The sequence below is a fragment of the Diabrotica undecimpunctata genome, chromosome 7 (assembly GCF_040954645.1).
Source record: "Diabrotica undecimpunctata isolate CICGRU chromosome 7, icDiaUnde3, whole genome shotgun sequence".
Lineage (NCBI taxonomy): Eukaryota > Metazoa > Arthropoda > Insecta > Coleoptera > Chrysomelidae > Diabrotica > Diabrotica undecimpunctata.
In genome coordinates this window covers 85,724,254-85,743,192 of record NC_092809.1, presented here as the reverse complement: position 1 = coordinate 85,743,192, position 18,939 = coordinate 85,724,254, and the positions used below count along the sequence as shown (strand labels likewise).

Genomic DNA, 18,939 nt, shown 5'->3' with positions numbered 1-18,939 from the left:
CTTGAACGCCATTAGGGGTTCAACAAGTAATAAAGAGTTTGAGTTAGAAGTTTATTTAATTTAAGTTTAAGTCACTGATCTGTGGATAAGATGCACACCTTTGTCACTGGTCTTTTGAATCAACCAGTAATTGAGTCACTCTGCCCAGACACCATCTTAAGGATTCAGTCCTATCTTCCTTGACCGTTATTAGACTTCCAATTTTGAGAAGACTGTTGAAATGTTTTTTCACTTAACTCGTTTCTGGTGGGATGAAATGTATTCCTTGGACCATCTAGTCCAATAACTTTGGATCATTTTTTGATGCCTCTGGAATCTGCTAAGGGTGTTTTTCTTTACATCTAAGAAATTACGTTCAGGTATTGCGGTCAATGTGGATCCAATTAAAAAGTGCGCTGGAGTAAAAGGAAGTAAGTCGGTAGGGTCGTTAGACATTGGTGAGAGTAGTCGTGAGTTTAGGTAAGCTTTAATTTGACATAAAACAGTGGAAAATTCTTCACATGAAAGAATTGTATTGCCAATGACTCAGGTGAAATTTGACAGATTTTACTCCCGCCTCCCAAACTCCTCCAAAGTGAGGTGATCGTGGCGCAATAAAGTGGTTAATATCTTCGATAATTAAATAATCCCTAATATTTGCACTAGAAGTTTCAAAAAATTTGGCAAGCTTATTTTTTGCGCCAACGAAGGTATCACCATTGTCCGAAAGGATAGAAGCGCATTTTCTGAGTCGAAAAATAAAGCGGTTTAGCGTTGCTAGAAAAATTTCCGTGATCAAGCTGCTCACGGCTTCTAAATGTTGCCTTAGTTGTTAAACAGATGAATAGAGCTATGTAACCCTTAATAGTTTCATAATTTCGGGTGTGTCAAACCTTGAACGCAGTCATAGCATAGGCATAGTCAAGTTCACAGTTGTAGAATGGACTAGAGTGAACAAGACATGACGAGGGTAAATTACCCAGGTAATTACCAAAGATAGGTTTCTAATTTAGGAGCAACATTGTAACAGATAATGAAATCGCCAACGATTTTGCGAACCACTTGACGTCCATTAAAGGGCCAGAATTTTTATCGTAACAAAAATCAGAATTATGTAGTCTTCCACCAACGGAGAGTATGCCATCCTTATTGATGAAAGGATTGAGGGTAAGTAGTTTACTTTTACAGTCAACGTCACCAACATTTCAAAGCCTTATCTATTCTCGCAAAAAAGGTTGTCGAAGTTCCTTTGATTATGAGAAAATTTACAATTGTTTAGAAAGTGTAAGTAAATATTTTCGATATAGAGGTAAAGTATCTTTGTAACTTTACGCTTGTGCACTATAGGTAGAACATTGAAATGAAAAGTGTCAGATTTTTTCCTCCAAAATAAATTTTTATAGTATTGTCAGCTGCAATTTCCAAAGGAGCATTATTTTGATTTTCAATGTTTAAAATAGATGCGTTTAACTTCCATTTTCTCAATTGGAAACCACGACGAGATGATAATTCGGAAATAAGTGATTTAATGCGTTTGATATCTTTATTGTAGTAGAACCACCTGTGTGCAAGTCGTCCACCATAAAAGTTCAATAAAATGATAGAAGATATGCCGGGAAAATTGCTTGCATACATATGTGCCACTTCTTGAACACATCTAGTGGCAAGAAAACTAGCTGAAGCAGTACCGTCAGTTGCGGTATTTAAGGTATAAGTTTTGAGAGAGTGTGTGTGATCAGATTGTCATATGATGTTTTATATGGATCGTTCTTCCTCCTTTATGAGTATTTGTCGATACATCTTTTCTATGCCAGCTTTTAGTACAAGATTGTGTTTACGAAAACGTGTGATGATAGTGAAAATATCATGTTGCAAAGTAGGTCCAACCATAAGAATGTCGTTCAGGGAAAAACCTGTATATGTGAATGGACCTGAGGTAATCCATCCAAGTTTAGTTTTTTGAAGTATTAGTTGTCCAGGTGAGAATGTAATATGTATATCCAATATAAATTAAATTCCAGAAGATGTCTGCAACGATAAGAAGATCAATAGGAGATGAAATGTTTAAGTCTGTATCGGCCAGAGTAACGATAGGAGGAATATTTAGTGTTTTCTTATCAAATCTGACAGAAGGTAAATTTCCTGCAATTGCCGGAAGTACTAAGCAAGAAATTACTTGATAAAAAAATAGAAAGAAATAGAAAAATTTGTTTTAGTTGTAGGCAACATTAGAAGATTTAATAAGCGCTGGTAAATGAAATTACTTTCTGAGCCGTTATCTAGAAATGAGCCTCGTATTCGTTATCTGAGATGTCAAAGATGTTGGTGGAGAGGATAAATTTATTACCAAACTTTCCACATTTTAGAGAGGCGTACTTGAATACCTGATTGCTCCAAAATATTTTAGGACCATTGAAGCAATAAAACACTTAAAGAAACCTTTTTTCCTTCGATTTATTGATAGTGAACGTAAGGGCTGATTCAATACATTGATAGTTATCGCAATTCTAATGGTGAAAAAAAGAATTATACAAATGTCATTAGCTTTACAGTACTTAAGGGTAGTCGTTCCATCGTTTACGTGGTCTTCCTACTGATCGTCTTTCTACTCAATTTGTTGTCATTCAGCTTATATGATCGTTCCATTCTACTTTTTTATTTCTTACCCAGTCTTTGATATTCTCCACCTTGTATCTACGTCCTATATCTGAACTTTTAGCTCTGCCCCATAGTGTTTTACTATCAATCTTTTTAAGTGTTTTCATCTCTGCTGTTTCTAACATCCTTTTCCTCCTCTCTGTGTCAGGTCGTATTTCTGCCGCGAATGTCAGAAATATTATAGAAGCATTAAAAAAAAGAACATAGAAAACAATATGAATAATAGTAAACAAATTCATATAACAACATATGAGTAAAAATACTAAAAATAATAACATTAAGATAATCCTTCACTAGTAAGGGGGCACAATTTTGTTATTATGCGTTTGAAAATCCCATCCTTAGTTTTAACCGATGCAATTCTTACTCAGCAATATTTACCTGAAAAGACTTCCATCCCTCGTGCCCATGACCAGTAGAGAGGAGGGGAGATCTTCTTTAATTAGCACAAGATCATTAGGATGCAAGTTTTTTGAACGGAACAAAACCATTTTGGAAGATTTTGAAGTCTATTCAGATAATCAGTCGACCACTTTCTCGAAAAAAGTTGCTGGAGTTTGGAGAGAAGTCTATTGGATAATGGTTGGGAATTAATGGTCGGATTGGCCATTGTGACATCTGGAGACATACCCTCGATTGTTGTCCTGTGCTCTCTGCATGGCACCCAATTTGTTAGTTGGGCCAGGGGCACCGCAATTCTTGAATGCTAGAGAGCACTTGCTGATGTTGCGCGGACCAAAAGGGTTAACTTGGTATGGGTACTGGGACATAGGCGTATAAGGGAACGAACGAGCTGACACCCTGATAGGACAGGGCTCATTCTCTCTGCCGGTGGGACCCGAACCTGTGACTGTAGTGCCCTTCAGTACTGGACGGGGTAGTCTAAAAGAGCTTCTTCTGCGGAGGTTCCAAGACTCTTGGGCCAGTTGTGGAGGCATGAGACAGGCTAAGGTCCACATAGTGGTGCCATCCAAAAGTATTATAGTCCAACTTCTACTCTATTGACGGATAGCCCACGGTGCAGTCTTTATAATAAGGAGGAGGAAACCTCCTCACATGTCCTCTGGATATGCCCGGCACTGGCCTGCCAGAGGTGGCTGATCCTGGGTTCGGTCTTCATGCAACCGAGCCACATAGGATGGTGTCCTTAAATAGGCTTTCTGTGAGGCCACAAGGTTAGTAAAGGATTAGACGTTCAGAATGGCAGGAAGGGCTCAAACTTGGAGCCCCTGCTGATTACTGCAGATATGAAAGCCCGGAATAGCCTAGATCCCAGAAACGCCGAAGACTAGGTCCGTATTCCGTATAATAGGGGTGATACAATGGACCCGTCTTAAGAGGTCTAAGTGTCTAAAGGACTCATAAATGGCCTTGCCCCGATCTAAAATAACCATTACCACTTCTACCCCCGGGCTTTCCCTTAAAACCACCCATTTTTAAAAATCATACATTTGCCTTCTAGAAATTCAGTTAAGTTACTCGAAGTGATGGTGATAGAGGATTGAGGATAGAGTAATGAAGGAAGACGGATAGAATTACTGCCAGTAAGTATACCGACAAAAAGTAAGAAAATATTTCTGAGCAAAGGTTTACACATTGAAATATAAAAAGTACAGGTGTCGCCAGAAACACCTATTTTCTGGTTTTACCTTAACCTGCAAGGTTTAAGATATTAATTTTTCTATTAAATATTATATTTATATGGGGTTAAGCCACATTGATTGTAATGAAAATTACATTGTTAATAACTTTTGACGTTTCTATTTCCGCCCCGGAAATTGTTTTCAAAAAAGATATTTAAAAAATTGTGCGAAAAGTACAACTAATGACCGACTTAACAACTTGTTGGTTACACTTTTCGCTCAATTTTTTTAAATATCTTTTTTGAACACGATTTCCAGAGTGAAAATCGAAACGTTAAATATTAGTTAGATAAAAATTTTCATTACAATAAATTGTGGATTAACCCCAAATAAACATAATATTGTTACGTAAAAATTTAAATTAAAAAAATTGTGCGAAAAGTACAACCAATGACCGACTTAACAACTTGTTGGTTACACTTTTCGCTCAATTTTTTTAAATATCTTTTTTGAACACGATTTCCAGAGTGAAAATCGAAACGTTAAATATTAGTTAGATAAAAATTTTCATTACAATAAATTGTGGATTAACCCCAAATAAACATAATATTGTTACGTAAAAATATGAGTCATATTAAAAACCTGTAAACATGTTTATTACTAATATCCTTATTTATTCGAGTATTTTCTAGGTCATGAATACCTGACACACGATGTTATAAAAACAATGTTCGAGGCGAGTCGATGGGAAATCCAGTTTGCCCTTACCGTTTTGCTGCCATTCAGTCTAGTCGAGAAGGTTTTCGACTTTTCGAGATAACGGCAATTTATGTACCGGTATATAAATAATAATAATAATAACGGTATATAAATAAAACATTTTTATATGGAGGTCAGTTAATTCTGAAGACGCGCTCACGATTTTAATTGTTACGTTCGGCTATACAAATTATTGTACGATAAATTAATATAAATAAAAAAATAAATTAAATTCGTAAGTGTTATAAATATTGAACCTTTTAATAAATTCACAACAATATTTAAATTAGACATGCCACAAAAAACAGTTTAAAAACCTTTTTAAATAATTTTATAAAGTATAGGTACCTATCGAGCGAATATTGTCTGTAAAGTTTTGGAAAATATTTAACAAATCAGAAAGTCAGCACGTCTATGAATTTATTGAACACTACGTTTCTAAATTATATCATAGGTTTTCTCACCGTTCTAGCAGACATCAATTGTAAAATGTTTGGAAAATAGGACATTAAATCATCTGGCCTAACAGCCGCCGAAAATTTTGGAATGACATCACCAGCCGATTCCAGCAAGAGTTCGTCTTGTTCAGCTTCAACATCATCATCATTATTTTCAGTTTGACCAGCTAAATCCGTATCCTGGCACATAGTCTAAAGCACATGGAAGGTAAAATCACAGTATGCAAAACATAAAAAAGGGCAATTTCGATATAAAAGATTGCATAATAAAGAAGTTATCACTAGGACTAAAAAAATTTTGATTTTGTAATTAAAAAATTTAATTTTTGTATATTAAAAATAGTGTCTTTTAAACATAACTTATTAAACAAGTAAAATTAAACGAGGCTAGATACACGAATCTATAACTGTAAGTGTGTTTCTAATAAACGTTTAGGCAAATTTTCTTTCATTATTCTTTATTAAACAATAATGAAAAACAAATTATATATTTACTCTAAGCAGGTTTAAATTAAAAACTACATGAAAAATAACTAACAAAATAGAGATATTAAATGAAAAGTAAAAAATTAAAAGTATAGCTGTCCATAAAAGATAGTAAAACAAACAGAAATATAAAAGATCGATTCTAAAATTCGATTCGTAAAGATTCTAGAACGTCAAAATTCATCATAAATCTTGTATCACCCAATTAAAAACAATATAAAATCGTCTGTTTAATAACGCCCGAATTTGTATGTGTACGCCACTCAAAAGTTTACAGTCAATAATGAATTGTTTAAAATAATAGGTGATCATTTAGATTTCTTTGAAAAGTTTCCTTTGAAAAATATACAGTTATGGTCTTTATTTGAACAGATCGAAACTTTAATCAAACTTCTGAACGAAGAGTTAAGTAATATTATTAAGATATAATAAAATTTGTCATCATATTAACATAGTGGGCTATAATGTATCATTTACGTATATAATTACATATAAGTGTAAAATTCAGAAAACCTATATCAGACTACAGTTCGCAAAATATAATGTGTAAAAACGGTATGATGTATCATGTCCTGCGTTCTATGTGTAAAATGACAAAGCCACGGCTGATAATTACATAAAATGTTATTTACTGTTCTGTCACATCCTGAAGAAGAACCAAAGAATATAGAAGAACTGTCAGGTAATTCAGATTAACCTAACTTTTGGCTTTGTGTTGGTTTGAAAAAATGGATTTTGTAAATTTATTATTTTTATGAGATTTGGTGGACGGAGTGGTGTAATTAGGGCTATTGATCGCACACATATTGCAATTATAGCATCATCTGCTGATGATCCGATCAGACCTGGCCTGGCATTATTCTACAGAAAAGGATTTTAAAGTATAAATTTGCGTAAGCAAATTGTGATGCCAATTCTATATTTTTAAATTGTAATGCTTGCTTCCACATATGATTCGGGGATTTGGGAGTTAAGTGTAGTGAATTGATTTTTGAGAAGACAATTTGTGGCATATGAACTTAATAATCACTATTTAAATTGAGATTCAGGTTATCCATTACAACCATGGCTATTGAGTCCTATTTCAAATGCTGGAGAAAATACCCCAGAAGGAAGACTCAAGCAGCTCATATTACAACGGCAATATAATATTATATTGCACAAGCACACGGTTTTACATTACAGCACCATTAAAGCTGGAAACATAATATTCCTGTGTTGCATTGCACAACATGGTTATGAAAGAACAGCTACCTCCTTTAGATAATGAAGAACTTCCTGAAGTTCCATTAGAAATGATTCCAAATGAGGTGAATCGAAACAATATTTGGATGTTAGAAGTGCAGAGAATACGAAGAAATGTTATTACTGCAAACTTTGTGTTGTGAAATCAAAACTTTTTGTTAAATAAAAAAGTGTATAATCGGTTTATTTCATAATATTGATAAAATTTTATAAGAAATATATTTATATAATGTTAAATATATATTATAAATCATGTATGTAAAAAAATCTAAAACAAACTAAAAGGTATTACAAAATGGTCAAAATGTTCTCAAACCCCTTAGAGAATATAAAGAAGTATTATTGCTGCAAACTTGTTTTTATAAAATAAAAACAAATTGTTAAATAAAAGTGTTTGTAATCAGTTTATTTCATAACGATATAATTTTATAACCAATATATTTATATATTGTTGAATAAAAATATTAATAATAAAATATTACGATCAACACAAAACATGTATGTATGGTACAATTAGTTACAAAATCAAAAAGAATAACACACAGATCGAAACAAGTCAAAAAATCTATAAAAAACCTAAAACATTACAAAGTGAACCAAAAGTTTTGAAAAACCTTAGAGAATTGCTTCAAACTTTTTGTTATACAACTTTTAAAATAAAAATGTTTATGTTCGGTTTATTTCATAATCACGATATAATTTTACAATCGGTCTATTTATATATTGCTTAAGAAAAAAACATAAATCATATAGGTTACAATTAATTACAAAGAGGTCAAAACAAAACAAATTTGAAATATTACAAAGTGGCCCAAAAGTTATCAAAACCCGTAGAAAATACGAAAAAATGTTATTACCACAAACTTTGTGTTCCAAAATTAATTAAGTAAATAAAAATTAAATTAAGTAAATAAAAATGTTTATGTTCAGTTTATTTCATAATTAAGATATAATTTTATAAATATATACCTACTGAGCGGCATAAGTTAGGCATATTGTCAATATAATGGTAATGGTATTTCATTTTGCATCAATTATTTGTAAGAAAACAATTAAAAATTATTATAGTTTTAAAAAAACATGGAAATTGGAGACCGTACAAAGAGAATCAGGTTAAAAAACATATCATCAGTATTGACAAAGCACCTGTACAGCAATTTGAAAATGACCATATCAAAATGCTCTTGTTTATGCCGCTCAAATGGCATAAACAAATATAATTGTTTAAAACTACGTGACCCATTTTGTGACCATCTTTCGTAAATGTAGTAACTACTTAAAAACTCACATCATGAAATGTGTTTTAAACGTTTTTATTGTTTATTTTATGAATTATAAACAATTGAAAAACACGCTTACTTTTGGAATTAATTTACAATAACTTTTTTGTTTGTACACATTTTTTAATTTAGAAAATTTCATTTTAAAGAGCAAGTATTTTCAAGAAAGTCGTCTGTTGAACGTTTTTATGTAGAATGCGTAATTTTTTCACAATATAGAAATTAATGAAAAAGTTTTTTTTTACTTAAATGTCATGACGCAGTAAAGGTTTAGATAACCATGAAATAATACGCCTTTTCTATTGGTCCACAGATACTCCACTTAAAGAATAGCGTCCAGAAATTTTCGATTTTTCAAGTGATTTTTTGGCTTCGTTTCATAGGGTAATAAACTATAAGCAACTTATAAATTTAATTTAATTATTTATTTCTTTGAATATAAAAACAAAAAACTAGTGTTAATTTTTAATGTAGATAAGTGACTTAATTGAATTATACAATTGTATAATTGTTGTATTATGGTTTATTTAATATTCAGCTATATCCCTAACTTAGGCCTCGCAGTTTATTTATAGAATGTTGTCGGACAAAAGTAATGGGCCATTTGGCGCGTCGGACTCTCTAAACATGTCAAATTTATGGAAAAAAAAATTATTACCACACAGCTGTTTTTAACAAAATTTATCATAAAAACTGTTTAAAAAATTATGGTAACCTTGTCGGACAATTTTCCCGGGGCATGTGCGCAGTCGGACGCGCCAAAGATGTCAATTTTATGAAACATTTTTATTTATTACCACAGATGTTTATTTTTTTCTGTTTGTTTGCATGTGGAATTCATATTAAGGCTGTTTTAGCAGTCCAAGCATACTGCGATTTGAAATGGGCGTATCACTTACTTTTCTACACTGCTTACGCGAGACCATCTTTACTCAGTGCCGCCGGCCGACGGGTAGTTTAATGAAAACAAATACATTATTCTCCATTCAAATTAGTTTTAACACGAACTAACTGACCGTACGTTCATGAGATTTGACGTCACGAAGGCGATAACGATGAAACTAAGCGCCAATGATGAGTAACACGTTTCACTATTAGATTTCAGTATTTTTTAGCAATTTTCTTTAAAGTTGGAACACGCTTTTCTCGATTATTACTGGACACAGAAAGGTGAAACAAAAATCAACGATTACAGAAAAAAAAACTCTTTCGAGTGATGGGCGTAAAAAGTTTGGTTATAATAGAACGTTAAACAGTATATTCCAATTTTTCAACAGAAGTTTCAAAAAAATAAAAAAAGTAAAACCATCAGTTTAAAGGCAACATAATTTCAAATAACGTGTCCAAATTTCGAGACATTTTGTCGGTAAATAACAGAGAAAACACTGTCCCTAGGTTTTGGTGCACTGATAAAACAGCCTTAAATCATTTGTCCGACAAAAACAATGTTGTAAATAATTATATTTAAAATAAAAAAATCTAATTGTCCGACAAAAACAATGGGGCATTTTGATACAATTAAAAAAAAACAGGTGTGGCAGTCCAGTGGGACTGCCGGTAGAGGTTATACTTCTATACACGCGTTCGGCGTTACAAATTTATATGGGAGTCAATCTGCACAATTGTAGTATTTGAAATTTATTGGAATCCCCTCGTATATGTGTTAATTGAAATCCCCTTATATATACATTATAATAACGAACAATTTTTTCAATGTTTCTTAGTTCGTATCCTTCAATTTAAAACCCAAATAATCTTTCGTTCTTTTTAGGTCGCCGCCGTCGATAATAAATCATTTTATTGTTTGTTTATGTCACAGGCGCAAATTTCTTCGATATTTCTTTGTTCAAACCGCCCGATATTGCGTTTTCAAATTAAGAATTTACATCTTAATTTCCGTTGTGTCTTGTTTATGTGTCTTAAACCCAAAGTGTTTTGTTTATTCCAACTTATGCGATCAATTTTTTAAGATAATTTCGTCACTTTCGTTGGAGCCGCGGTGAAGAGCGGTGGTCTTCAATGTTATGTCCAAATTTTACGTCAAATTTGAAATGTTCCTCGTTGTTCGTCTTTTTTTATGAAAAATATGTAAAATATAGTAGCAGTTTAATGGTTCAGTTACAGTTTTAAGTGAGTTTTGAAATGTTGCCATTGTATCCAGTTGTACCTTTCCCTGTTTTTAAGAAGCCAAGTCCAGTTTAGTTTCCAAGGTTTGTGTTCCAGTGACCCATTTTCCTTTTTGTTCTTGTGTCACGAGATTCCCAGTAATTGTTGAGATTTTAAGAAGTCCAGTTTACAGCGCAAGTGTAATTTTTGTGAAATCCAGGTAACTTTCAAATTTTAAAGTAAAGACAGACATTTTTTTAATAATAAGAATTTGCTTTCATAACAAAAAGGATTTGTAATAATTAATAAATTGTAAAATTTTAGGCTTTGACTTTAGCTGTCAATTTATTTGTTCAGTTTTTTTTTAATTTAATGTTAACTCACGACAGCTCGTTTTATTATTTTTGATTTTAGTTTGATTTATTTTTAAAAAAAGGTTAATCTCTGTGCGGTAAATTTTGTAAGTTTGTAATAGTATCTCCAACTCCTGGAATTTGTAAACAGATGAAAGTGTAAGTCTTTTTTGTACTTTTGTATTTTGCGACTATTGTTGTATTGTTTCACTGTCTATTTTGTAACTGTTTGTGGTGACACAAAAATAAATGTTAAATTTTGTTTCTTAACATTTTGTTTATCCTTTTTTCAACTAACCCTTTTTTTAGAGTTTCCATTTGGAAAAGATATGTTTTTTATGTTTAATAATTATATCTCAAGTTACAACTAGTTGTTGTAATAGTTATAATTAGGCACTTTAAAGTGGCGCTCTTTATAAATTACTAGAGGTGTTCCCTGTTTCGTTTTGTTTTTATTTGTCCCAAGAGATTCATGACCCTTTATTTCATATTTTCTGTATTTGCCCCAATCCAAACCCCTTGATATTTACTTATCCACGACCCCAGCTCTCCTAACAAACCCTCAGTGCCGTTCGCATAAGTAGCGATTATTTTGCTTGCCCTATCTTCGCCCCCAGTAATTTCTATCCCCAATTTTCTACCCCTTGTATTAATGACCCGTGTGGTAGGCAAAATATCTTCGTTACACAATCATTACATATTTAATGCTATAGGTAAGAGAGAGCAGAAAGAGAAAAAGAATTAGGTATATAGGTATATGATGCATCGTTTGCTGTATATAAACATTTGACCTATAAAAGGAGTATAGTAAATGAAGGATTGCATCAATATTTTAATGAAAATATATATTTTTATTTTCATATATGTATAAAAGGAGTTGAGTGCAAAAATTTTTTTTCCACATACTCTGCAGTAAAATTCATTGTTTATTTTGTTATTAATATAAAAATTACAATACAATACACTGCAACATAATTCAATATAATAATACAATACAAATTAAAATGCAATATTCATAAGTATTTAAAACTGCCAGTATACATAACTTACTTTACGAAGATAAAAATAAAAAACCAACAACTCGGATTATGTTGTAAATTTTCATTTTATTTTAAAATTTAGCATTTTTGCGTATATTACATATATTTAATAACATTAACGTGAGGTTTTTAAATATTTCAAAAACAAAAAAGGAAATTCATATTGGGATTCGAACTCACGTACACCAGCGTATGAACCAAACACGTAAAAGATTTGCCACTTAGACAATGATACTAACGGATTTCAAAATTGACAGTTGTCTGTCATACAGTGATTATTTTGAAATACAAAAGCCTAAAATAATTATGAACATTTAATAAATAATACAAAACATATCACATAAATAATAATATTAATATATATATTATATATATATATATATATATATATATATATATATATATATATATATATATAATATTATATATAATATAATATATCTTCCAGGATATTCCTATTGTAGACCAGGAACTCGTTCACAACAAAGATTAGAGCGAGGAGATAAGGGAATCAATAAACTAGACGAGGCTTGTAAACAACACGATATTGCATACTCTACAAGTACTGATTTGTCAACCAGACACAAGGCGGATAATATTTTAGAAAACAAAGCTTGGGATATTGTAAAATCTAAAGAGGCCCCTTTTGGACAAAAGGCAGCTGCTTGGTTTGTTACAACAGCTATGAAAGGAAAACGTAAGTTGGGAATGGGTCTTAAACGCAAAAAAAGGTGGATCTCTTCGTAAAAAAATAAATAAGAAAAAAATGATCATTAAAACACCAAAAAAAGGTGGATTCCTCCCCCTCCTTCACCCCCTGATCAGTGCTTTAGGGGCTGTTGGGGGCCTTGGTACTAGTATCTACAAGCCCATTGGAGATGCGAAAGCTAATCGAATTAGTCTTGAAGAACAAAAACGCCATAATCTAGCCATGGAACAGAAAGGCAAAGGATTATATCTAAGACTTTATAAGGGCTATGGATTATACTTGATGCCTTATTCAAAAAACTAAATCTTCCTCATCATGCTTTAACAAGAACTGATATAATAAAGCTTGGTAAAGCTCTTCTTTTGTTTAGAGGTGTGTATATGAGAAATAATTTGCCAAAAAAATCATAAAAACGAGTGTGGTGTTATAAATTTAGATTCTAATCGTGGAGTCGGAACCCACTAAGTAGCTTACGTAAAATCTAAGTCTAACGTAATTTATTTTGATTCTTATGGGGACTAAACCCCCCCCCCCCAAATCGTAATAAAGTATTTTTTAAGTAACGGCGAAATAAAAATATAAAATTCAAAACGATTACAACGAAATACAACTACTATAAATAGCAAACGTTAGTTGTTTACATTTTAAAACAATGTCTTTCAACTTGCTTACTGGGAATGCTTCAAATCTGAGTTATAGTTTTAATCCTCCGATTTACCTTGAAGATGAATTTGATTATGAAATTGGGCTAACCAGTTTTTATAGTTTTAATAGTATTTCAAATATCGATGAAAACAATAACCTTTTCCTCTGGAATATACAAAATCACTTAAACCTATAAATTACCAAAGTGGTCATATGAATTAGATGATATTACAAAACTTATAAAAGACAACATAAAAAAGAGAGATAGTGATGCGACTATAGAAACTACTCCAAAGTTATCAACCTCCAAAGTTATTATTAATAGTAATAGAGAAATTTCATTTCTTCCCGCGAATTCTATTGGGAAATTATTTGGTTAAATCAGGGTACTAGCAGCAAATCAGATACATATCTCAGATAATCCAGTGGAGATTTCGAGTGAAAACGGATTGTGTGTTGATTGTAACATAGCATCGGGATCATATTTAAACGGGAATCCAGTTCACATTATCCATTAGTTCTTTCCAACCGTATCAACTGGGTATAAAATAGTTGAGGTACCCCAAAATATTTTGTATTTTCCAGTGAGTATTAAAACAATCTCTAACCTTACAGTGAAAATTATCAACCAAGCAGGTAAACTTGTTGATTTTGGAGGAGAAGTAACAGTAAACCGTTATCTTAAGAAACAAATATAGTGGTTTTAGTTTTTTCCCGCGGACCGGAAACATATATAAGGACACTACCACAATCTTCTAAAGTAATAACATTATCAAATCTTCGCTTTCTGCAATCATTAGGATTTAAAGTCTTGGTATAATGGTCAACCTTTTAATGATAACACTATTGAAGATTATCAGTTCCATACTTATCAACCCTACATTCCTGGAAAATTAGGACAAAATGATGAAATTCGTATTTCAGTACAAGATTTGGATAGTTTGACGTTTCCAGCTAATAGTGATCTCTATATTGAAGGCAAATTAGCTACACATGACAAAAAAACACCAACCAAAATAAAATTTATTAATAATAGTATAGCTTACTTGTTTCGTGAACTACGTTTTTAATTAAATGGGGTAATAATTGACTCAGTACGTGATGTAGGATTAGTATTAAGTATTAAAAACTATCTTAGCCTTAACGAAAATTAAAGCTTGCTATTGGAAAATGCTGGTTGGTTTCCAAAAATGAATAGGATGGAAACTAATAGTGAAGTCCCTAAAAACAGTGTTTTGGTGGATTCAAATGGAAACTTTAATGTGTGTATACCTTTAAGATTATTATCCGGATTCTTTGAAGATTTCAGAAAAATTATTATGAACGTGAAACAAGAATTGATACTTATTCGATCAAATGATGATATTGATGCAGTAGTAAGCGAAGATGAGACTGAGCGTTCGAAAATTGACATTAATAAATTATATTGGGAGGGACCGCATGTCATTCCTAGTATTCGAGAACAATTGCGGCTAAACAAAATTTCACATACAAACCAAGAACTACCTATTAAATTTCGAAGTTGGCAAATGATTGCATATTCAGCCCTAAATAACTCTACACATCATACATGGTCAGTGCGGACTAGTACCAAAATAGAGACTCCACGACACATTGTTGCTTTTCAAAATAACAGAAAATCAAAATTAACAAAAGATATAAATAAATTTGATCATTGCACTTTAGAATAGTAAATGTGAAGAGTATATTAGAATGTTTAAATTATGAAAGGTATCCCTATAATGATCTTCAACTAGATTTTAAGACTAATAGGTTTGCCAAACTATATGAAATGTTTGCCAATTTCCAGGAGAGTTCTTATCACATGACCTTAAATCAACCCATATTTAATCCAAAAGATTTTAAAGATATTGCCCCCCTTATACACATTGACTGCTCTCGTCAAAATGAAGTAATTCAATCAGGTTCTGTTGTCTTAAGTATAGAACTCGAGACAGATATAGCTACAACCTCTGATATCTCAGCCAATTGTCTAATACTCCACGAGAAAGAATTCACATATAATCCCCTAACTAAAATAGTAAAACAATTGTAAAATAAATAAATATAAGGTTGAATGCTCGAATTATATGCCTTTATCTGATCAAAAAAAAAAAATTGTAAAATATTTATATTATGCTGGACAGGTGTATGCAAATTAGAAAAAAGGTGTTAAGACGTAATTATATCTAATGAGAGACATCCCGTATGAGGACAGATGTATATAATGTATGGGGTCAGGTGCTAATTATGACATTATATGTGAAACTCTCTCATGCGCATGACTGAAAATTGTTTTAAAAATACAAGTTATGCACTACACAAACTCAGTCTTTAATCATGAGCTTAGTAGTAGATGTCCAAGGTTTTATTATCAAAAAGATAAATTTATCGTGAAGGAAATGGCAACATATAATGGTAAAAAAAATTAGTCTTTTTTTTTAAACCACCGTATCCGATGCGTTTATTAAGTTCTGTATATTATAATCAAGCTGTTTTGTTGATGAATAACTATCATAGTTTGAACTGGAATCATGGATTTACACCAGTACACCAGTTTCATAATATTATCCAATATTTGACAAGAAATGTTAATGATGTTTATGTCAAGGGGAGAGAAAAGGCACAGTACATCAAAAAGTATAGTTTATCCCAAGTTATAGAATTGGATGAAAAACCAACCCTGCAGAAAATGGATGCAAAATGCCCATATCATTCAAATAGTGAAAGTGTGTGTGCTTTATCGAACGTATTTTATTTGTACGATACTTTTATAATGAAATAATTTTTTTTTACATTTTGTTTTATTAATAAAAAATCTTATTAAAAAATAGTATTTTATTCAATAAATATTACATTAATTGTTATATCTACAATTTACATTTTAAGTGCAAGTTTACACAAATGACAACGAGATTGAGCAGGAACGAATCCTTCTAACTCCGTTCTCCAATCAGAACGATTTAAATGAACGAAACATGGGAGACGAGTTTGAATTTCACAATCCTGGACAAATTTTTTGGGTAGTATAGACCACGAACGGAGAAGTTCATATGGGTCTACAAAATTTCTTACGTAGGCTAGGCTAAAATATTCCAATTCTGTGGTCGTAAACTTATACAACGGTTTTTTCGGATGCTCTGCCATTATGCGAGAGTGGGGGCAACAATCCATCTTTATTAAAACGGTTAATGTTCTTAAAGAACAAGTCTATCCACTTTTGCTCTTCGTATTGGGAGAGAAAAAATAGTCTCTTGTCTTCTTTTTCTTTTGGTGCGTAAACTTTACCACTACGCAAGCGCATCACTCAAACACAGCTTTGAAAAAACTGATTAAACATATGTTGTTTATCTTCATATTCAGTTTTTAACTGGTTAATATGATTATTTATATAACTGATACATCTCTTACTTTTGTAAAATAGAATATCACGTTTTAACCTTTTAATGCGTATACTAAACTGATTAAGCCGTTCACAAAACCTGCTTGAGTCCATACTGTTTACATTAATGACCTTTCTATACTTTTATACCCTCCTCAGTCTCATTGACACCGGATACAGATATGCAGCTCATTGCTCCCACTCCTAATGATATATTGACACTAGGTTGTACCGGTGAAGGTCTATTAGATTTTATGAGCTCGCGGGTTGTTAACTCATTCCTGTTAAAACTTGTTAAGCTAAATCATAAACCAGGGGTCGTATTTTCGAATTCGTTCGAGCATATTTCGCATACGAAATTAGAAGAAATTCGCTCGAAATCCAGTTTTTTATATTTTCGAATAGTGCGTATACGAATTTTTTCCTATACGACGACACGAATGGGTATGAACCATTCGAATTTCGATGCTAGTATACGATCAAAGTAATTTTTGCCATTTCAGTTGTCACTGGGCCCGTGTACGTCAGATAAAATTTCAGCTGATAGTTTTTAATCGTTGTTTTAGATTGAACAATACAATAAAATTTACATTAATACCTACCATATTTTTACATTGAACTTTGTTTTTAATGGGTGGTTTAAATAATTTTTTAATAGAATGAATCACTCTTCTAAATTGAGGATTTCTACTATAGGTTAGGTATTTTCGCATTAACATTCAAATTCTATTTTGTCTTTTTTTGGTTTAACATTTCATAAAATATGCTTTGTGTTTGCAGTAAAAATTAATTTTAAAAGTGGCAACATTTCACGTGTATTAAACTTTTGGTTGTCTATATTTCATTACCACCAAAATCTTGTCTGTGAAATTTTATGAAAATGAGAAACTAAAAACTTTGGAAAATAAAAGAGCATTACAATTAATATTATATTTATTTTTAATTATTATAAGTTATATTTTACAACCATAATTACATCAATAGCTAAGAAATATATATATCATTCAAAGTAAGTTACAAGGTCTTTTACAATGTTTACAAATATAAAAATGTATTGTAATGTTTTTAATAATAAATGTAGAAAATAAATATAGTTACGCTAATAGTACACATAATTTTTTAAGAGATGATAGTTGATCTTCTATTTATTGTTAAATAATTTTGTAGGTTCTCTTTTCTAGTCAGTATTTAGGTTAAGTGCTTTCTTCCTGTTAATTCTGTAATTTTATATTTATCAACTTTTTTGATGAGGGCATTTATTTCTTAATTTTACTTATTTCAATATTCTCAAAGCAATTTAAGTGTTTAAGAGCTTCTTTCATCGTCCTCTTCTGTGTCGTTCTCTGGATCTGAAATATCTTCTAATACCATGTTTCGTGTTGCTGTTTTCTTCGTATGGAAATTGTACAATAAATTTGTTATTTTATTTAGAGATGAAACTAGATTCAGTTAAGTGCTTTCTCGCTGCTAATTCTGTGGTTTTATATTTATCAACTTTTTTGATGAGGGCATTTATTTCTTAATTTTACTTATTTTAATATTCTTAAAGCAATTATTAGTTAAATCAAAATTGATTAAATCATTAACAGAAAAAAACTTACATTTTTCATTATCAGTAATTTCAGAGGTGCTTAAGACCTTTTTTCATCATATTCTTTTGGCTCGTTCTCTGGGTCTGAAATATCTTCTAATACCATGTTTCATGTTGGTGTTTTCTTCGAATGGAAATTGAACACTAAATTTGTTATTTCATTTAGAGATGAAATTTGATCCTCTGGTTTTGTTAAATAGTTTTGCAGTTTCTCTTTTCTAATCATTATTTCAGTTAAGTACTTTCTCGCTGCTGACTCTTTAATTTTATATTTATTGAGTTTTTTGATGAGGGCATCTTCTTTCTTCAATATTATGCTTAACTCTTTGCTGTTCATCTTTACATACTTGGTGATGATTGGTTTTATGCGGTTGTTATATTTGGTTTCATTATTTTCAGTTTTCAATTTTATTTCATTATCCTCTTCTCTCTCGTTCTCTGGGTCTGAAATATCTTCTAATTTTATGTTTGGTGTTGGTGTTCTGCTCATATTTTGACCAAAATTTCTAAAGCCGATTGGCATCACATATCACATCTTCACAATTTCAATAAAATACAAGTTTGAACAAATAGAGTTTGAGGCACAATAATATTAGTATGAATTTTAATGTTTTTCTGACCTATTGATGTATTCATGGTTGTAAAATATAACTTATAATAATTTA

At 31.4% G+C, this 18,939-nt stretch overlaps 1 protein-coding gene across 6 annotated transcripts in view; it reads right to left on the bottom strand.

Annotated features, from left to right (window-relative positions):
- LOC140445546 (importin-4-like) overlaps positions 1 to 18,939 on the bottom strand; it is a 550,550-nt gene that overhangs the window by 126,580 nt on the left and 405,031 nt on the right. For all 6 annotated transcript variants that reach the window (XM_072537643.1, XM_072537647.1, XM_072537644.1 and 3 more), the window contains one exon: positions 5,444 to 5,629. In XM_072537643.1, coding sequence (XP_072393744.1) covers positions 5,444 to 5,629 — 186 coding nt within the window. The remainder of the gene's footprint in view (positions 1 to 5,443; positions 5,630 to 18,939) is intronic.